Genomic DNA, 22,235 nt, shown 5'->3' with positions numbered 1-22,235 from the left:
AGCAGTGGGTGCAGCACAAACACACACCTGTGGCAGAGGGAATAAACCAGCCCTCGGGCCTCTGACACACACACACACACCCACAGCCCTCCCCCAAACCTCTAATGCTGGCTTCAAAGGAACGCGCACGGCCCTGTTTGTTACTGCGGGTAGATCTCCCCCTGCTGGTGGGAGAGAGGAACTACACCCCCCCTGGACTGACTTCATCGGTTTTTCCCTAAAAGAAGTTGACTTTACACACTGATCTAAGGTTCGGACTTGAATTGCAATCAATGAAAAATTCACGATGAAGATTGAGCTTCAATAGTTTACTAAGCCGGTCCGGCGACTTTAGGAGGAAAGCTGCTGATTGGAGCTGTGGAATGTGAGAGGCACTGCCCCCCCCACACACACACACACACCATTATGGGCCCGGGGTTGGAGTTCATTTGAGGGGGGTGGGGTTAGGACTACAGCCAGGTGCTGCTGCCATCGCATAGCTCAGCACAGCTGCTAGTGTTCAAATGGCGTGCGTGTGTGTGTGTGTCCTGTGTGTATGTGTGTGTACTAGATCTCTTAAAGCATGCATTATTAACATAATGTTGTCGAAATCTTACCAAAACCGCCTTGCTGGCAGTGCGAACAGTCATTTTCTGCCAACATGTGGGTTTGGGTTCGTCTCCCACATTCACAGACAAAAGAGTCATTTGAAATGTAACCACCAAAGTCGAGGCTAACTGGGCTTCAAAACATGAACATCCATCCATGCCTCTTTTGATTTGAAGGGCTGTCTCTGATGGAAGAGTTATCAGGGACGTTCCAGCCCATCCGGTTGGTCGGTAGGAAGCTTGTTTCCCCATCATGCTTGCTCGCTCTTTGCATAACCCATCTTGTCAATATGTGGACCAATTGAGAGAAGGGTTTGCGTGTGAAAGCGAGGGATGAACGGAGAGCGAGGGATGGAGAGACGAAGAGGGGGGCGGTGGGGGAGACGGATAGAGAGTCATTTTAGCCAACACTGTCGAGGGAAGCTGGCCAGCTCTGTGTGTTCCAGATGGATGGGCGTTCGTTCAGAGAGGGCTTGTTAAATTGTTTGTTCTTGATGCAGGCTGCAGACACACACACACACACTCACATCAAAACACATTTGCTCAAAAGTTAATTGTCAGTCTCTCATACACAAACACACAGAAACAAATTCTCTTCAAAGTTAATAGTCGCTCTCTTTCTCACACACGCACAAACACACAGAAACCCTTTTCTGTGTTCCCTGTTTGACTTTGACAAATGGACACCCACCTGCAGCCTTTCTGGCTCCCCTGGTCTAGACTGCTCCTGTCTACGGCCATGGGGGGCGAGGGCATCTCATTCCACATCCCCCTCCCTCTACCCCTCCTCGTGCAGTCAAAGCCTGCCTGCCTCAGCTGTTAATACACCCTGCCGCAAGCCCCTCAGGGCCAGAGGCAAGAGACCAGGTCAGGCTAGACAAGGCTAGTTCAGGGGCCAGAGTACTGTAGACTAGACCAGCACCAGACCAGACCAGACGATTCCAGGGCCAGACAGGACTAGGCCTAAAGGAGAAGCCCTTGTGGGACCTCCCCTGGTTCTGTTCTAGTCGTGTTCTGGGTTAGGCCAGCCCAGGGACTCTTTTGATCAAGTGTGCTTTAAAAACAGCAGTCTGGAGATGAGCTGATGCTGGAGGGAGATGAATGAAAACGGCCTTGGTGTGAAATGGGCAGTGACTGGCTGGCCACCTCTTTCTCTCTCTCTATCTCTCTCTCTCCCCCTCTCTCTCTCTCTTCCCCTCCGTCTATCCTCTCGACTCTCCCTCCTTCACTGACACACTCACACCACCATCACACACACACGTACGTGCACACACACACGTCATTGGACTTAATGGTCCAGGCCCTGCACCAGTCTCCAGGCTAGGTTCTGTCTTAAATGTCAGCAATAAAGTCAGGCAGATTGACGGAGGAACCCTGGGAGTATCAGGGTCGTGTCCGGGGTTAAACTCTTCTCCCATGATGCCCGGCGGCTGGTTTTTGACGGCGACACACGCCTAGTTTGGATCTAGATGCTCTGAATGACGCACGTCATCTCGACCCCAAGATATCTAATCGTGTCTCTCCGTCTCCCTCTGTCCTCCTCAGGTTTTGCCCTGGACAGATTGGAGAAAGCAGAGCTGCTGTTTTTAGGTGAGATTTATTTGCTTGTCTTGGTTAACCTCTGTAAGTGGAACGCAGGCTTCGAGCCTTACTGAACCAGGGCCACGGCACTTTCCTTCTTTCTGGCTCTTCCTCCTTCTCTTCCCCCCCCCCCCCCCCCCCGCCCGCCTTCGTGTTATTAAAAAGCGATGTCGGGCACCCTCACTGTCACCCCCATTTGTTTTGACATTTTAACGGCTGTATTATTTAACACAACACTCTCATCTCCACAGCTTCTAAGCATGTCCATCTTAACCCATCTCTGTCTCTCTCTCTCTTCCTCTCCCTCTCTCTCTCTCTCGCCCTCTCTCTTTCTCTCGCTTCCTCGCCCTCCCTCTCTCTTTCTCTCTCGCCCTCTCTCTTCCTCTCTCTCTCGCCCTCTCGCGTCCTCGCCCTCCCTCTCTCTCTCTCCCTTCCTCGCCCTCTCTCTCCCTTTCTCTCTCGCCCTCTCTCTTCCTCTCCCTCTCGCTTCCCCTCTCCCTCCCTCCCTCTCTCAAGCTCTCTTCACCCTCTCTCTGTTTCCGTCTCCACCTCTCTGCCATCCAGCGTAGCCGTTCTCCGTTGCCTTCAGCACGGTTACTGTTGCTGCACGCCAGCGCGTCAAACACAAGAGACGCGCGTCAGAAATAGGCCAGGGCTTGGCTGGCTAGCTCAACCCGGTTCACTCAGCGGGGGCGCTTCCGGACCCAACCCTATCCCCACCACCACAAACCCTATCCCCACACCCCCCCAACATTTCACACCCCCCCCCCACACACACACATACACACACACTCTCTCACACACTTGACAATTGTGAAAGGAGGAACCAGCGCGGTTGTGCTGCTGGTGTAGTGGTTGCATCAGAAGCTCTTTAAAGTCCTCTCCAGCGGGCTAGCTGTGGTTAGCTCTTGACTATTTCCCCCCCTGCAGTGGAAAGTAGGTAGGCAGGATGAGGAGGTGGGGACTTAGGAAGGGCTAAGTGCGCTTCAGATGAACACTTTGTGGGGCTCAACACACACACACCATCAGACACACACCACCAGACACCCACCACACTCAATCTCATCTCCTCCCCAGCCACCTAGCCCGTCAGCTCCGCCCCCCACAGGACCCCAGCCCGTGTTGTTCTGTGACTGATTTCCTCCTTATTTCCTCCTCGCCCCCTCTCAAAGGGAAGTGGTCAGTGTGTGTGTGTGCGTGTGTGTGTGTGTGTGTCCGTTCCCCAGGACGTTCTCAGGCTCTATAAATAGCAGGACTGGTTCCTGTTTCAGGATGCTGCTGTGGGCCCTCCTCTGCCCTCAGCCTGCAGACCCCGGGTCAGCCTGATGGATGAGAGATAGGGCTGGGCTGGGGAGGGAGAGGGGCTACTGGCCCTGCAGGCCGGGGCACTGGGGCTCTCACGGGGATGTGTGTGTGCTGTGCTGGACCTGGTTGTGTGTGGTGTGTGTGTGTGTGTCAATGAAGGTGGGTAGAATTCTTTCTCCCAACAGTTGGTCCTCATTCCTTCCTTCATTGTCCATCTATCATTGTTCGGCCACACACACACGCGCGTGTCTCTGCCGTGTTTCTCTGCCGTCGTGTTTTCCTCCCCTCCTGTTTAGGTCTGTCAAGGTGCCTTTGCTGGAGAGCCAGGGCTTAGTTAGTACTTCTGAGAGGGAAAATGATCCTTTAAGTGCTGCTGGGAAACGTAGCACTGCTCCCGTGGCTGACATTGATCATGTCAGAGGAAACTTTGATAGATTGTGGGATCCTGTTTAGGAAGCGAGGCGGCACGCGTATGACTGGTGTGTGTGTATGTGCGTTTGTGTGTCCAAACATGTTTGTTTAGCCCCCTGTGATTGCAGTATGGCTCCATGGTAACCGCCAACAGCGAGAAATGACACAGCCATGCGGGAGACCACGGTATCAGCGCTTCCCGAGTCGCAGACCCCACAGCGTGTGTGGGTGTGTGTGGGTGCTTGTTTTGGTCTCAGATCTGTGCACTCAGGTGTGTGAGTTGATGTGCATCATTCATGCCTTTCCCTGGCCTAGTCCAATAGGACGCAGCGTGTGAGCCGGCCCTCTGCAGGTGTCGACAGTGCCTCCTATACAGGCTCTCCACTGGCTGCTGCCATGCCCCGGCTGTTCCCCAGTTTACGAACGGACTGACACTTGTCAGTTCTCTCTCATGGCATTGACTTCCCAAGCATCCGAGCCCCCCCACACCTACACACACAGAGAAGCACTTTCCCCCACACTGCAAGTTGCCGGGCTTTGGTCACGTGCAAAGCAGTAAAGACCGTGTGTTGGGGGAGGGGGGGGGGGGGGGCGACATGAGAGACGACCCACTGACTGGACTCTCCAGCTGGAGCATCGTTGACGTCTGGGGTCAGAGTCTCGCTGTCACACCTGTAACGCTATCGTGGGAGTTACGGCACAGCTATTCTGGGAGCCCTGAGAAAAAGTACTCCTGGCAAGGAAGAGGGTTGAGTGTGTGAGAGGGGGAGAGAGGGGGAGAGAGGGGGAGAGAGAGAGAGCGAGAGAGAGCGAGAGAGAGAGGAGGAAAGGGGGGGAGGCTGCAGTGAGGGTCTGAGTATATGAGGGAAGGGGGGCGAGGGCAGGCGATGGGGTCACAAGGCGCTGATCAGAGCAGTTGAATACACAGCAGCCATGAATTTATGCGTCAGAGGAACTCTATGCGAGTGATACGTCACAGACTTTTCGTACATGTGACTTACTTCAGCGTGTGCCCCTCTGGAGGTTTGTCATGTGACACCAAACTACATCAATCAGTTATGTATTTGAATGTAGTTGGTACACTAATATTTTTGTCGGACTTGCCTGTAAGTAGGGGGTTTGTGTTGAGATTGATGTTGTGTGTGTTTAGTGTTCCTCAGGTGCGTTCGAGGGTTAAGGTCGGGGCTCGCAAATGTAGTGGCCCACAACCATGTCACGTAGCCGAGCCAGGCTATCTAAGGTGACCAGCTGTAGTTGTGTGTGCTCAAAGTAATTCCGTCACCCCTAATATCGGTTTCTGTTTATCAGTAATGTGTGCGCACTCAAATGCTGGTTGTTTGGGCCTCAGTGTCCCGTTTTCTATGCAAATGTTTCCCTCTTCCTAATCAGAAGTGATGGCATGTTGATTGTGACGCCCCGATTCACCCCACAGCACCGTACCCCGCTAGCGCTGCTCTGTGCTGTCCTGATGGCCGCATTATGGTAATGAGGCCTCTAAATTCGTCTCCAGAACATGGAGTGCGATCTGAAGTGTACTAACCTCTATTACTAGTACTAACGCCCCCCTCCCTCTCTTCCCCCCCCCCTCCCTTCTCTCTCTCTCTCTCTCCCTCTGTCTCTCTCCCTCTCTCTCTGTCTCTCTCTCTCCTCATCCCCCCCTTCCCAGGCGCGTACTCTCCGCCCGCCCCCGAGATGAGCGGTCTGGGCCTCCACGGGGGGCCGTCTTCAGGGCTGAGCCCCAGCCCCGGCAACCCCCAGCCCCGACGCTGCTGAAACTCACACACACACACACTCTCGAGCTGAGAGACGGAGCGACGCACACATCCGCACACAGACAGCCGGAGTGGCCGACACGCCGCGCTCCCCTGATAACGTCTGTGTTTACGTGCCAACGAAGGAGCTCTCCGGTGTTAGGTGACGGGAGAGAGACAGAGAGAGAGAGACGGAGAGAGAGAGACGGAGAGAGAGAGACGGAGAGAGAGAGACGGAGAGAGAGAGACGGAGAGAGAGAGACACAGAGAGAGAGAGAGAGAGAGAGAGAGAGAGAGAGAGAGAGAGAGAGAGAGAGAGAGAGAGAGAGAGAGAGAGAGAGAGAGAGAGAGAGAGAAACTGCTGATCCGCCGAGAGAGAGAGAGAGAGAGAGAGAGAGAGAGAGAGAGAGAGAGAGAGAGAGAGAAACTGCTGATCCGCCAAGCAGAGAGAGAGAGAGAGAGAGAGAGAGGAAGGGGAAGGATTGAAGGAGTAGAAGAGGCGGAGGAGGAGGAGTGTGAGGAGCGCACAGAGGGAGAAACCCAATCCTCTTAGGTAGCCGTGCCGAGTGAAAAAACCGAGCGAGACAGAGTGGGAGGGAGAGAGAGAGAGGGAGCGTGCGAGCGAGCGAGGGGGAGGAGAGGGAGCCCGGAGGGCCAATCCAGACTGCGTGAGTCAGAGCAGGCTGCCCGCTGGCGAGCGAGCTGGTTCCTCCGTTTCCCTCCATCGCGGCGGCGCTTCGTCCAGAGAGGTGGAGAGAGAGAGAGAGCGCAGGGCGGGGTCCACAGGTGCCGAGTCATGGGCTATGGGGGCCATGGTGACCTAGCGTAAATGGCTATTCCTCAGCACAGCTTAGTGCCACTGTCTGCTGCTCAGTCCTCCTCCCCTTCTTCCTCCTCCTCCTCCCGAGGCCCTGCCCCCTCCCTCTGCCGCCGTGCCCCGCCGCTGGTGCCCCGCCTCCTTTGCCCTGCCGTCGCCGACCCCGCGCCCGCCGTCGGCCATGTTGGGAGTGGGCGTGTGGAAGCTGGTGCGCGGCGTCCGCCAGCTGGAGCTGCACCGCCTCATCCTGGCGCTCATCCTCTTCTGCCTGCTCTCCATGGCCTGCTTGGCCTACTACGTCAGCAACAGCCCCAAGATCAAGGAGGCGCCCCCGCTGCCCTTCAGTGACTGCGGCGGGGGGCCTGCGCTCGCCGCGGGGGCCGGTGGCGGGGCGGGGGGCCAGCGGACGCCCCTCTTCGTGCGCCCGGGCCGCCCGCGGCCCGCCAAGGCGGTGGACAACTCGCGGACGGAGCCGGTGGTGCTGGTGTTTGTGGAAAGCATCTACTCGCAGCTGGGCCAGGAGATCGTGGCCATCCTGGAGTCGAGCCGCTTCCGCTACCGCACGGAGATCGCCCCGGGCAAGGGCGACATGCCCACGCTGACGGAGCGCAACCGCGGCCGCTACGCGCTCATCGTCTACGAGAACGTGCTCAAGTACGTCAACCTGGACGCCTGGAACCGCGACCTGCTCGACAAGTACTGCGTGGAGTACGGCGTGGGCGTGGTGGGCTTCTTCAAGGCCAACGAGAACTCGCTGCTCAGCGCCCAGCTCAAGGGCTTCCCCCTCTTCCTGCACTCCCACCTGGGCCTGAGGGACTACCGCATCAACCCCAGCGCCCCGCTGCTCTACATCACCCGGCCCAACGAGGTGGAGGCCGGCCCACTGCCGGGCGACGACTGGACCGTCTTCCAGTCCAACCACTCCACCTACGAGCCCGTCCTGCTGGCCAGCACCAGGTCGTCGGAGGCGCTGGCCCACCTGGGCCCCCTCCGTGCGGTCCACGCCACCGTGGTGCAGGACCTGGGCCTGCACGACGGCATCCAGCGGGTGCTGTTCGGCAACAACCTCAACTTCTGGCTGCACAAGCTGGTGTTTGTGGACGCCATCGCCTACCTGACGGGGAAGAGGCTGTGCTTGTCGCTGGAGCGCCACCTGCTGGTGGACGTGGACGACATCTTCGTGGGGAAGGAGGGCACCCGCATGAAGGTGTCGGACGTGGAGGTAGGTCGTCTTCTCTTTCGGTCCCTTTTTAATACACGCCTTTTTTCCCCACACGCACAGTTTCTCTCTCTGCTAAGTCAGCAGTTTTTTCTCCTCGTCTACTTCCTTAGACGGGTAGACCGTACCCCTTTTGTGTGTCAGCCGACTTCAAAGAGCCAGACTTGCTTAGCGATTCTAGAAAGTTCCAGTGAAAACAAGCTCAGCCCGAGCCGTTGAGCTTTTGAAGTAAGCACCAGCCTTTGTGGCCAGAAAAGAACAATTGATTTCCAGCGAGATTGTCAGTAAGGTGCATCTAGCTGGTGAATCACACACAGCCCTTTATTAGCGTTGTCATTAGCAGCCTGTCTCAGCCGCAATGAGCCTCCGTGGGCTGACGTTTTCTCGTTAGCCCGTCGCCATGCATCCAGTCAATCGCACGTGCTGCCTACTTCACTCTGAGGAAAACCACCGCCGGACGACTTTAGACAACCCCCCCCCTTCGCACACACACTCACACACACACACACACAACCACCCTCAGCCCTTTCCCTCCAGGCAAGCCTGGACCCAAGCCTTATTTGAAGTGACAAAAGCGTGAGAGTCCCACTCTACATCACAACCCCTCCTAATGGGTTTGCCTCTCCGCGGGCCCCGGCCTCCGCCCCAGCCTTCTGGGGCCTGCGTCAGCAGTTTGTGCCCGGCACATGAAGAGGAAGTGTGGGGGGGAATGAGCTGTGTTGGCCCGGAGGGGGCCACGCTGCCAAATGCATCCAACTAAATGAGTACAATTAATTGGAATAGTAAGAGGAGTGACGAGTGCTCCGCCATGGCAACAAGAAGGCAACGTGAAGGGGGTTGAAGGGGGTGGGGTTAACTCGACACTTCAGCAAAGCAAAAGAGGGGTTAGGCTGATGAGCGTGCGTCGCCTGTTCCCAGAAATGGAGGGGGGAGGGGAGAGGAAGGGGGGCCTCCCGACCTCCCGCACTCCCTCAAGTCAATCAAGCAGTTAACTCGCTTGTCCTTCGTTTCCTCTGACAGCATTGCCATCAGTCTGGTTTAGCATACAAGTGAGTTAGAGAGTGGAGGCGGGATCGAATAAGGCACTTCCAATGTGTTGAGTCATCACCGTGACCTATGGGACCCAACTGGATAATTGCTTCAGGGGTGATTGTATATGACTCACAGAGCACTCGTACAGGACTATGCGTGCTCCCCAGCCCCGTCCGCGCTTTAAACGACGGAGGAAAACCCCATTAACGCCACGTAAATGTCTCATCTTCCGAAGAGCGATTGGAGACGTGTCGTCCGCCCGAGACCACAGGACGGCGCCTCAGACTGCAAATCCTGTTTGCTCGCTTCTCCCAACGACCTTTCCCTCCCCGCACGGCGCCAGAGAGGCCACGTGATTGCGACAAGCCCTCGTCGGCTGCCTGGAGGCCTTGAGGGACAGGGTTTACTTTACCTGTTGGTGGCTGCCTGCCTGGAGGCCTTGAGGGACAGGGGTTACTTTACCTGTTGGTGGCTGCCTGGAAGCCTTGAGGGACAGGGGTTACTTTACCTGTTGGTGGCTGCCTGGAGGCCTTGAGGGACAGGGGTTACTTTACCTGTTGGTGGCTGCCTGGAGGCCTTACATTTACATTTAGTCATTTAGCAGACGCTCTTATCCAGAGCGACTTACAGTTAATACAGGGACATTCCCCCCCGAGGCAAGTAGGGTGAAGTGCCTTGCCCAAGGACACAACGTCATTTAGCACAGCGGGGAATCGATCTAGCAACCTTCGGATTACTAGCCCGACTCCCTCACCGCTCAGCCATCTGACTCCTGCCTGGAGGCCTTGAGGGACAGGGTTACTTTACCTGTTGGTGCGCTGCCACCGAGGACGCTGTTTCTAATCCTATTAGAGAGCCGATGTAAGGAGCCGTTAGCCGCCTGAATGAGAGGAGAGCTCGAGTGCGGTGAAAGAGCTTCGCAAGTGGGCTTGTATTGTTGAGCAATGAGGTTGTTAACCGCCTCCCCTCCCCATTCATCCCTCCTTCACGCGACTGCTCATTGAAATCCAACCACTTTCACCAAGCGGGATCTGTAATAGATTGGACTCAACGATCTAAGGGGATGTCTGTAATTAACCTGAGCTCACATTAATAATGCAGCCAATGTGTGTGCCGGGGCGTGTTTTAGCATGCGAGGGGGGGGGGGGGGGGGGGGGGGGGGGGGCTTTTCACCCAGCCTTGGGCTTGTTAGGCCCCTGCGCTCTGTGTTGCTAGCTGGTTGCCACCTGGACCCCCCCCCCCTGTCATACGAGGCAGCCTTAATCAGCTCCACCAGCCAGGAGTGGTGAGGCGCACTGCAGAGCCTCGAAACAAGGCCTGACTAATGGAGGCCTAATCTTCTCTATTCTCACTCAAGGTGCAGCCTCAGCACTGACTCCTAAGTACTAAAGCTGATTTCCACGCGTGCGCGCGCACACACACGCACACACCCGACTTGGTGTTCACACACAGGCACAGAAATACGCACTCGCAGCCTTAAATTCACTTTTCAGCGGTCGGTTCGATCGGATTCAGTAGAATATGTTGTGCAGATGTCATGATTTAGAGTACTTGTGGGGAAATACAGTCCCCAGCCTCAACAGTAACTAAACCATAAGAGTGGTTGGAAGGATCCGGATGTCGCTGGATTCTCTCACCCTGCTGTTGGGAACCACTGCTGCTGGTCATGTCATTAAGCCGCTGTACATTGAGTATCTCTCTGTAATCAGATGGGTGCTTAGTCAATCATTCCAAATCCCAGTCCATTTTAGACGTCGGTTTAGAATATCAAAAAAATAAAAGATCTCTCTGTGACGCCTGGGCGAGCCCGACCAATCCTGCCTCTCCCTCCGAGTCATCCTGTATTAGTCTTTTTATAGTCCCCGAAAAAGATTGTTCTTGAGATACCGTCTGATGTTGTTGTTCTAGTTCAGATGACGGTGTTGTTGTTGCTCTGTGTCTAGTTTAAATACTGTTCCTTCCTTGGCACGAAACCACTGTAATACTGGAAGAACAGGACACTTATTGTCCTCGGTTATCTGCCCCACTTACCACAGTAGTCATTATTTGCGCATTGCTTTGAATAAAAGCATCCGTTAAATGAATAAGCATACTGCCAGCAAGCTTGGGCTTTTGTATTAGTCTTGGGGTGGACAGGGTGGACGTTCCACTGGTCCAGACGTGTACCATGGTATGGATTGGACCGCACCACGTGTTTCACGGTATGATCATGGAATTGTTTCACGTATAATGAGCCGTCGTTGCCAAAAATGCAGACTGCGGACTTTTTTATTTTTTGCGGTTCAGCAATAACACGTCTCCTTTACTGTTGGGATGAGTAGAGGAAAGGCATTCAACTAACAAGCCCTGGTAGTCTGACAGAACGCCGCTTCTTACTTTGTTTGCCAGCGGATCCGATTCGGAAACTCCGTTGCTGACAAAGTCGGGCAACTGTGAGCGCTTATTTTACTTGAAGAAGACTTGCAAATTGCATTTGCTGTGAATTCGTGTCGGAAAACTTTTTGAAACGGCTTACTGAAGAAACTGCTCACCTAGTCATCCCTCTGCTCATCAACCCCTTACAAAGCATACGCCTTATGAACCTTTTAAGGTCAATGAATGTATATGTTTATACCTTAGGATGAATTCACGCTCCCCCCCCCCCCCATGCTGTGCTTTGAAGTCTGTTCAAGTCCAGCCGGGAGTGGAGAACATGTGACACAGGACTCCGACCAGTGCTGGGCTGTTAGTGCAGGTGCTGCATGTCCAGCCTGTGTGGGCCAGGGTCAGGCAAACACCCAGAGGCTGAAGTGACATCATCAGCCCAGGGCGAGAGTCTTAAAGCCCAGGGAGAGACTCACCGTCCTGGAGAGGGCTCAGAGTCTGGAGCCTCGCGACTCTGTGTCGGATGCATACATGCGTCGTCGGGGCAACCGAAATGACAGGAGATTTGACTGCTCTCAAACTTGTGAGATTGACACGTCAACCAGACCAGATCACTGGTCCCAACTGACCCTACCCCCCCCCCCCTTCCTGGGCTCTCTGCCCACCCTCCAAGCCTCCAAAGTGGCACAGAAGTGTCTGCCCGCATGCCCCACCGGGCCCCCCCACAGTGCTCCAGCTCTCTCCCCTCCATCCTCTTCAGCGAGCGCCACACGCCTCCGCCGGCATCTTCACTCGCAGTCGAGTCCAAGCGGGCCTTTTTCGGGAACGTGTGCAACGAGATATGGGTGTTGTTCAGCCTGCATCAGTACGTGTCATCAGACAAGGGTCTGGGGAGGGGGGGGGCGAGCTTATCTGTCTGTCAGCAAACCTCAAGTCGTCCCCAGCCAGTAGACACACACTCACCACAGCCCCGAGTCGGATCAAGTGGAGGCGCTTGCACACACACGCGCGTGGCGTCAACAAACACATGAATCTGCAAGGTAAACAAACGGTGCGTACCCTCCCGTTCCCAAGGACGGCCCCAGCCTCCGCCCTCTGTACACGATACGTTTGGGACAGATAGCTTCTGTCTTATCAGCCCCAGCAGCCAACCCATCTCTCAATCTAGCAGAGGGGTCGGGGAGAGTGGGTGGGCCCGGGTGTCTATCTGGCCAGCGCAGCGCTGATGTGTTGAGCCAGGAGGTAGCTATCTATACCTATCTGTCCCTGTGTTGGGATTTGTGGAGTGGATGCCACACGAATCCCACACAATTTGATCGATGAAAAGGGAATGAAACTCTCTGGGGCTTTTCCACAGGTGTGGTTTGCAAATCCCATTACCCTCCATACAATATCTCCCAGCGCCTATCTCTTATTGACCTAGCTGATGTGGGCAAATAGTCTGTAAATAGGAAATGGGTTTTTATCTGTCATGGCTTGTCACACTGCTTGAGCCTGGCTGGGACTTCTCCATTTTTCCGGCGTGTTCCAGAGGTAGAGTACTTTGCCATCTAGTGGTTAAGCTATATGGTCCCGACTGCCGGATGCTTCTAAGATTTAGAAAACTGAAAGATCTGTCATAGACATGGTAATTGTTCTGTGTGTAGGGCATAGTATTTGCCTTCAAAACATTTAATCATTGAATGTGCATCACCCAAGCTTTGAAGAAAAACATGCTTTGGTAACTGATTTATATATATTTTTACTTTCTAGGCATTACTCAACACTCAGAACAAACTGCGGACTCTGGTACCCAATTTTACCTTCAACCTGGGCTTTTCTGGAAAGTTCTATCACACAGGTAAAGTGAATGTCATCATACTACAATTGCAATACTGCCCCTGACTTTCTTAAGTGAACTAAACCTAGAGCTTATATATGCTGGTATGCATCACCCCTTTAGGATCTTGGTTCTGAAAGCACCGTCGGTGCTGGAGAGGTTTACAAATTCTTACGTCAAATTGTCTCAATCTTCCCCTTCCTTCATCTTCACCTCTTCCCCCACTTCTACCTACTATTTCTCTCACTGTCTCTTTCCTGCTACTTCTCTCTGTTGTTCCCCCTCCCCCCCAGGCACAGACGAGGAGGACCGGGGAGACGACATGCTCCTTCGACACAGGAAGGAGTTCTGGTGGTTCCCTCACATGTGGAGCCACATGCAGCCCCACCTGTTCCACAATGTCAGCGTGCTGGCAGAGCAGATGAGACTCAACATGCTCTTCGCCCAGGTGAGAGGGGGGGGGAGATAGAGAGAGAGTGTGGAGATGCCTTCTCTGAATGTTAAAGGCTAACTCTAACCATTTTAGGGTTAGAGGCCAGACTGACTTCACAGCTTCGGGGGTAATGGATGCTTGATATGAACTAGTCATTCTTAATATCTCTGTGTAAAACGAAGACACATATCCACTTATTATTATCTGGTATGTTATTATCTATCATATTATATTATCTCGTATGTTCAAACCAAAACGAGCTGGGCTGTGAAGCAGTGCGTTTATAAGGCACAAGCTGCAATGGAAGTATCGACACGGAGCATAAAGTGACCTGGAACAGAGCATTTATGGGCCAGAGCCGTCACTGTCTGGGGAGAGCGAAGGTGGCACTTTATTTACGCTTCCTTCAGGGCTCTATTGAGTTCCTTCAACTCAAATTGAGCCTGATTGAATAAGCTGTAGTTTGGAAGCGGGGGGTTTTGTGGCCGGTGGTTTTTGGGTCAGTCCTAATTCAGAGAGCGAACGGGGCCGTAAGTGGATTGGTGGTGGCCGGGGCCAGTCTTCCATTCCTCCTGGTTAACGATATTGGCGTTTTCTGCTTGTTCAGGCAGCACCACTTGATATACTGTAGCATCCGCAGGGGGGGCTCTCCAGCGGGGGGGGGGGGGGGGGGCTCTATGCTCCTCCTCCTCCCTGTGTGTGTGTTTAGAGCCGGTTTAGCTGGCCACATGCCACGTCCCAGTAAAGACGGGTCTAACGTGCAGTGACGCGCCTCCCAGACGCCACTGCTGAAGACGTGCTTCTGCTGCAGGCTCGATCTAGTGATTGGCATGGGGTAGCTTGGGTCCCCAGTCCCCTCTGGAGAGACGTGGGTGTCCACATCTGTGGTTGTCTGTGTGCGTGTGGGTGTGGCTGTGTGTGGTGGGGAATACCAACCAGCGCTGCTTCCCCTCCTCCTGGTCCTCGCCGCCTCCCTGCTTCTACTCGTGGCTGACAGTGACGGACGGTGCCTCAGAGCACCCTGGTCAGGGGAGACAGAGGAGGGGGAGGAGAGAGGCGAGGCGAGGGAGAATGGCAGAGGAATCCTTCATCACGGCTTAATGAGGCTGCAAGCATCCTCTCCTTAGCAAGGGCGCACTTAGCATTCCCGGCACACCTCGCCGCGTGACACAGGCGCACGCTCGCACGCAGGTTTGTCACGGCCCATAAATGCGCTTCGGTTCTCTCTGTGAGGATTAAAGACGATGCTGTTTGGTCAAAATGTGTTCGAGGGCCTGTGTCGCCCCCCAGTGGAGAAGGGCCGACAAGTTGACCAGGGCCGGCGTCGCGCTGTAACATCTTTCTTTTCCTCCTATCCTCCCGCTCTTGCTCCCTTTCCCTTCCTCTCTCTCTCTCTCTCTCTCTCTGTCCCTCCCTCCTTCTCTCCCTCCGCCCAGGAGCACGGCATCCCCACAGACATGGGCTATGCGGTGGCCCCCCATCACTCGGGGGTGTACCCCGTGCACAGCCAGCTGTACGAGGCCTGGAAGTCAGTGTGGGGCATCAAGGTGACCAGCACGGAGGAGTACCCCCACCTCCGGCCCGCCCGCTACCGCAGGGGCTTCATCCACAGTGGCATCCAGGTAAGACCCCTGTACTCCTCCTCTCAGGCCCCCATCCTAATCTCAGGCCCCCATCCTCCTCCTACTCTCAGGCCCCCATCCTCTTCTCAGGCCCCCATCCTCCTCCTCCTCTCAGGCCCCCATCCTCTTCTCAGGCCCCCATCCTCCTCCTACTCTCAGGCCCCCATCCTCTTCTCAGGCCCCCATCCTCCTCCTCCCCTCAGGCCCCCCTCCTCCTCGTCTTCTTCTAGCACTCCTTGTCCTCTTCTTCCTCCTACCCTTGACTGGTTTAACATCTCTTCACGGCGTCTCACGTGGTGTGTTCCCTCGCTCCTCCAGGTGCTGCCCAGGCAGACATGTGGCCTCTTCACCCACACCATCTTCTATAACGAGTACCCCGGGGGCTCCAAGGAGCTGGACAAGAGCATCCGCGGAGGAGAGCTGTTCCTCACCGTGCTCCTCAACCCTGTACGCTCACACACACACACACCCACACACACTCTGGAGACACAAACACACGCACACTTTGGAGACAGAAACACACACACACCCTCTGGAGACAGAAACACACACACACTCTGGAGACAGAAAACACACACACACTCTGGAGACACAAACACACACACACTCTGGAGACACAAACACACACACACTCTGGAGACACAAACACACACACACTCTGGAGACAGAAACACACACACACTCTGGAGACAGAAAACACACACACACACTCTGGAGACAGAAACACACACACTCGGGAGACAGAAACACACACACACTGGAGACAGAAACACACACACACTCTGGAGACAGAAAACACACACACACTCTGGAGACAGAAACACCCACACACTCTGGAGACAGAAAACACACACACACTCTGGAGACAGAAACACACACACTCTGGAGACAGAAACACACACACACTGGAGACAGAAACACACACACACTCTGGAGACAGAAAACACACACACACTCTGGAGACAAACGCACGCACAAGTGTGTTTCACACCAAGTGTCTCATTGGGCCTGTGAAACACATAGTCTCTGACTTTGAAGCCCAAACATTCGCGCAAATTATTCATTGATGTCAACAGAACATAGACTGGAAGTGCCTGATTTGATTGGCTAGGTCCTCAAGTTGAAGAATCATGTCCCATATCGGTTATGTTCAACCAGATCAGTTGAATGGGCCTTTTCAATAAAGTGCTCTCATAAAGTGCTTTACAGAACACTTGAGAAAATTGCCCAAATTGGCCTCACTTCCTCCACTTACCTCTGTGCCCGCATCTCCTCTCTTCCTCCCAACCGCAGATCAGCATCTTCATGACCCACCTGTCTAACTATGGCAACGACCGCCTGGGCCTGTACACCTTTGAGTCACTGGTGAAGTTTGTCCAGTGCTGGACCAACCTGCGCCTGCAGACCCTGCCCCCTGTCCAGCTGGCCCAGAAGTACTTTCAGATCTTTCCAGAGGAGAGGGACCCGCTCTGGCAGGTCAGGGAACTGCTTATTTGTATAGATGTGGGGTGTGAAAAATCTTTGGAAAGCAGAATGACACATTTTGTATTGTGAGATAAAGCTCTTGTTCCTTGCTTTGTGTCCTGTTATTGCTATCGTTATTAAGTTTTGGTCAGTTGCAACACAGCTAGTGAGTTCTGTTGTTGCTGAAACTGGAAGCGTGGTCTTTCTGCTCCTCAGAACCCTTGCCACGACAAGAGACACAAGGATATCTGGTCCAAGGAGAAGACGTGTGACAGGCTACCCAGGTTCCTGGTCATAGGCCCACAGAAAACAGGTCAGAGACACACACACACACACACTGTCCCTCAGTCTCCCACTCATACCAAGAGTGTTTTGTAACTGTGTGTGTGTTTTCAGGCACCACGGCCCTCCACTCGTTCCTGAGCCTCCACCCAGCCATCACCAGCAGCTTCCCCAGCCCCTCCACCTTCGAGGAGATCCAGTTCTTCAGCGGGCCAAACTACGACAACGGCATCGACTGGTAGGCTCCCTCTTCCAGCTCTCTTTCTCTCCTCTTCGCCATCTTCCTCCTCTCACCCCCCTTCTCCCTCCCTCCTCTCACCCCCTCTCCCTCCCTCCTCTCACCCCCCTCTCCCTCCCTCCTCTCACCCCCCTCTCCCTCCCTCCTCTCACCCCCTTCTCCCTCCCTCCTCTCACCCCCTCTCCCTCCCTCCTCTCACCCCCCTCTCCCTCCCTCCCTCCTCTTACCCCCTTCTCCCTCCCTCCTCTCACCCCCTCTCCCTCCTTCCTCTCACCCCCCTCTCCCTCCCTCCTCTCACCCCCCTCTCCCTCCCTCCTCTCACCCCCCTCTCCCTCCCTCCTCTCACCCCTCCTCTCCCTCCCTCCTCTCACCCCCCTCTCCCTCCCTCCTCTCAACCCCTCTCCCTCCCTCCTCTCACCCCCCTCTCCCTCCCTCCTCTCACCCCCTTCTCCCTCCCTCCTCTCACCCCCTCTCCCTCCTTCCTCTCACCCCCTCTCCCTCCCTCCTCTCACCCCCCTCTCCAGGTACATGGACTTCTTCCCCTTCCCCTCCAACGTCAGCACCGACTTCATGTTCGAGAAGAGTGCCAACTACTTTGACACGGAGGTGGCGCCCAAGCGGGTGGCCGCCCTGCTGCCCCGGGCCAAGATCCTGGCGGTGCTCATCAACCCGGCGGACCGCGCCTACTCCTGGTACCAGGTACCACCCTCCTCCCGCCCCGCCACACACCAACAGTCGCCAGCGCTCCACCGAACGTTGCTTCCACTCACTTATCAGCGATGGCCTTTGACCCCCGGATGTGACCTGGAATCTCTGTACTCTGTCCCTCCCTTCCCCACCCCCCCAACGCAGCACCAACGAGCTCACCAGGACCCCGCAGCCATCAACCACACCTTCAGCCAGGTGGTGACGGCCGGGCCCACGTCCCCACGAGACCTGCTCATGCTGCAGAGACGCTGCCTTAAACCCGGGGCCTATGCCACGCACCTGGAGCGCTGGCTACGCCACTACCAGCCCAACCAGGTCAGCACACACACACACTCACACACACAGCGTTTCTGTTTGTCTCCTCTGTGCTGGAATACGACAGAACCTTCACCAGGGCTCCCATAGTATTTACATCGCTGAGGAGCAGTAGTGCTGTATGGTGATGTGTGTGTGTGTGGTCAGATGCACATCGTGGATGGCACCCTGCTTCGCTCCAACCCTGCCCTGGTGATGGAGGGCATCCAGAGGTTCCTGGCCGTAACCCCCATCTTCAACTACACCCAGGCTCTGACGTGAGTTCACACAACCCCCACCAAACCTGGCAACCCACGCCTCCTCCCACTCACGCCCAGTGTCCGTTCTACCTTCCAAGTCCTACAGTATATGTGTATATAGAGTATAACTGTCAATAACACAAGTGTCTGTGTTTGTCCCTCAGGTATGATGAAAGTAAAGGGTTCTGGTGCCAGAGAGTAGAAGCAGGCCGACCCAAGTGTCTAGGCAAGAGTAAAGGCAGGAAATACCCAGAGATGAGCCCCGAGGTACAGTAACCCAACCCCTCTCCTCCTCCTCCACTAGTAATAAACATGTCGTCAGGATCATCAATGAGAGGTCCTCCACTGACTTGTGGCCATTCTGTGCATTGGTGTGTGTTTGTGCGTGCGTGTGTGTGTGTTTGTGTGTGTGTGTGTGTGTGTGCGTGCTGCAGACGCGTGCCTTTCTGACGGAGCATTACCGCGAGCACAACATGGAGCTGCTGCGTCTCCTGAACCGCCTGGGCCAGCCGCTGCCCTCCTGGCTCCGAGAGGAGCTCCAGAGCAGCAGCTGGAGCTGAGACTGGGCCCTCCACACACACACACACTCACACACACACACTGTTGGGACTGGACTGGACCACACTGGGGAGGGGGGGGGGAGTTGAGGAGGGGGTTGCATCCTTCACAAACACACAACCAGTCACTATAGAGGGTGGAGGAGGAGCGAAGGGGGGTGGACATGCACACCTTTTTGTTTTGGACTATGGACTCCTCCACCCTTCCGATCACTGCTGAAGCAAACAGGGTCATGGTAAAAGGGGGGGGGTATAATGGTCACTGTAAGGGGGCTTCTGGAAATGGACTGTTAACTGCCCCCCCCCCCCCTCCATTATGTACAGGCCCATTGTGTTCTTGAAGAACCCTGACGTCTCCCCCTGCCGTTTCTTAGACTGCGACAGAGAGAAGACATAGGATGATCAAGCAGTTTTAACCCTCGGCCTTCTACAACAGGATGTGACCTAACAGGATATCCTGTGGACCTCTGAAGCGCATGAATGAATAGACCCAGGGCAAAACATCCGCGAGGAGGTGACACACACACACACACTTCTCATTGCGTCAGAAGAATGATTGTAAAACATTGTACATTTTAAAAAGCTGTTGTATATTTTGGGTGAGGAGGGCGGGTGGGAAATGGGACAGAATTAGATGGTGGACCAAGCTTGACAGTGTATTGGACTGTTTTCACGACAGAGGTGTGCGAGATTGGATGGTGTGTCGATCACAGACCGCAGTCCCCTCCTCCCATCTCTCCCTCTCTCTCTCTCTCTCCCTCCTGCACATCTGCTTGTGGAGCTAGTTTGGTCTGGTGTGCTCTGGTAAAGCGGTGTGTAGACTCACCAACACAGAATGAAACTCCTGCACGTTCTCCCTCACTCACACACAGGTACTGCTCACCCTGACCTGCACTGTGTGGAGATGGGCTACTCAGAGAGAGAGACAGAGAGAGAGACACAGAGAGAGACAGAGAGAGAGACAGAGAGAGAGACACAGAGAGAGACAGAGAGAGAGACAGAGAGAGAGACAGAGAGAGAGACAGAGAGAGAGAGAGAGACAGAGACAGAGAGGGGGAGAGAGGAAAGTAAGGGGGAATCTAGGGTGAGAAGGAGGGAGAGAGAGGTCTGTGTGTCTTTATGCCTGTGAGGTGTCTGTCAACAGGAGCTGCTGTCTTGTTTTCTGTTTATTTTGTAAAAACTGACAAAAAGCCCAACGTTGTATCATCTCTAATAAATGTATAGAGAGGTTGGAACCGAGTAGTCATCTGTGTTCCTGTCTTTTTGTACATGTCTGACTGAATGAAAAACGAACTGGTCACGTTAGAAACGTCAAAGGTTAAAAGCCGCTGGCACCCTAAGCCTTTTTCCTTATATTCCGTCTAAATGAGCAAAATCTCAAATTCAAAATTGCTCAACAAACACAGAGGCCACGCCAGGGGGTCCAGTAGAAAGCTGACTACAGTGAGATGGTGGTGAATGAGATGTCAGAAATGATCTGGGCATTATTGAGCCAGAGTAACGTGTTAAACCAACCAACCTATTATGAAATGTCAATTCCACGGTGCCACATGTTCTCATTCTAAAAAAAATATATATTTTTGTTGTCTGAGCAACAGTTCTCCAACATCTCGATGTTTATAGTTCCAAAACAGATGGATGTATACAGTGAGGAATATCAGTCAGACAGATGTGTTATTGTTGGTTGTTCTATTAATACTGTTGTGTCTCAAATGGCTGTCTATTCAAGGTGTGAGCTCATCATTTGGATGCAGATGGCGACCGACTGTGTTCACGAGAGTGGGCTGCAACAAGACAATCCCCAGTATTTGACTGGGAAGCCATGCCTTGTAGATCAAGAGGGTGCATAACAGTTTTGCGGAATGTTTAAGAGGACAAGATTTGATGGACCAAAGTGAAAACCGAGTGGAAAAATAATTGATGATGCCTGTATTCATACCAAAGTAGATTGTTTTATCATTTGGGGTCTCTCTAATAAAAGGTTAACGTTTTGGAGCCAATCGCGCAACAACTCAATCACTACGGTACACAACACTTAATCCATAACAATCGATCAATAAAAATGGCTTGTGGAGAGGGTACATTTCTGTTGTTACAGAGAACTGTATGTCATTTAGATTATTGCTAGTGATGCACAACATCTCAAATAAACAAAACGACATTAGCCTTTACATAATGATGCTGAAAATGACTGAACATACCTGTTTCCCCTACTTTGGAATGTCTTCCAACTCCCTTTAATGGACATACCATATGAGATCATGTGACACACACACGTGTAGACAGTATATTAAAGTAGTGCTATTATTTTAGGCTTTTCATATAAAATATAAAACCAACAGTAGTAGTGACATAAGTCTCTGCTAAATTGCTGCATTTCCATCCTCCCTTTCCACTCCAAGGTACTGGAAAGTGGTGTATTTGAGAAGTTCCTGAAGTCTGGTATTCTTTCTGGACACAACACTCAGTCTGCACTTTTCAGGGTCATCAGTGACCTGCTGATGACCCCGCTGCCTCATCAGTGACCTGCTGATGACCCCGCTGCCTCATCAATGACCTGCTGATGACCCCGCTGCCTCATCAATGACCTGCTGATGACCCCGCTGCCTCATCAATGACCTGCTGATGACCCCGCTGCCTCATCAATGACCTGCTGATGACCCCGCTGCCTCATCAATGACCTGCTGATGACCCCGCTGCCTCATCAATGACCTGCTGATGACCCCGCTGCCTCATCAATGACCTGCTGATGACCCCGCTGCCTCATCAATGACCTGCTGATGACCCTCCTGCCTCCTGCTCCTTGATTGAGAGTCAGCACCTGACAGAATGCTTCTGCCTTGGTGGGGCCACAGGTCCTGAATGCTGTCCAGTCACCTTCGGTGTCCCACAGGGGACTGTCCTTGGTCCAAGCCAGTTTATTATTTAGTTCCCCCCTCTGCCAAGACATCCATAAAATGGTGTCTCTTCCTCTGTTGTGCTGATAACATACAGCTCAACACCAAACGACCCCCTTTCCCTCAGGTGCCTTTACCCATCTCACCAGCTGTCTTGAAGAGATTCGGGCCTGGATGAAGCGAAACGACTTCAAACAAAACAACTTCAAACTAAATAGCACAAATACTAAGGCCCTCTGTTGGTTCCACCCCAACAGTTTGGGCACTTTCCCATGAACCTCTCCCTCACATACATCCCATTACGGCATCAACACCTGTGCAAAACCTCTTTCTACCATCTCAAAAACATGACCTTCTCTTTTCCTGCCAGTCTCTTCAAGACTGAATTACTGCAATACACTTCTCATTACGATCCCTGACTGCCACCTAGAAGCGCTGTGGTACATTCTCACAGCTCCGGGATCCTAATGTGTATGGAAGCACCACCCCACATGACCCCTCTTCACTTCACATCCCTCCTCAGGCTCGCCCATCTCTTACCGGATTCAATTCCAAACCATCTGCTAACCTTAAAATGCATCCAGGAAACTGCAC

General features: G+C 53.8%; 1 protein-coding gene across 1 annotated transcript; it reads left to right on the top strand.

Annotated features, from left to right (window-relative positions):
• Positions 1–6,096: 6,096 nt before the first annotated feature.
• On the top strand, positions 6,097–18,834 carry ndst2a (N-deacetylase/N-sulfotransferase (heparan glucosaminyl) 2a). The gene is made up of 13 exons (XM_047029232.1): positions 6,097–7,674; positions 12,820–12,907; positions 13,180–13,334; positions 14,756–14,941; positions 15,260–15,388; positions 16,235–16,417; positions 16,622–16,718; positions 16,802–16,925; positions 17,450–17,624; positions 17,778–17,948; positions 18,096–18,205; positions 18,352–18,454; positions 18,622–18,834. Exons 1-13 carry the CDS (start codon positions 6,634–6,636, stop codon positions 18,745–18,747), a joined length of 2,688 nt encoding a protein of 895 aa, XP_046885188.1. The 5' UTR covers positions 6,097–6,633; the 3' UTR covers positions 18,748–18,834.
• Positions 18,835–22,235: the final 3,401 nt, after the last annotated feature.

The sequence above is a fragment of the Hypomesus transpacificus genome, chromosome 11 (assembly GCF_021917145.1).
Source record: "Hypomesus transpacificus isolate Combined female chromosome 11, fHypTra1, whole genome shotgun sequence".
Classification (NCBI taxonomy): domain Eukaryota; kingdom Metazoa; phylum Chordata; class Actinopteri; order Osmeriformes; family Osmeridae; genus Hypomesus; species Hypomesus transpacificus.
Note: the sequence above shows the minus strand (reverse complement) of the source record. Positions and strands in the feature narration are given on the sequence as shown.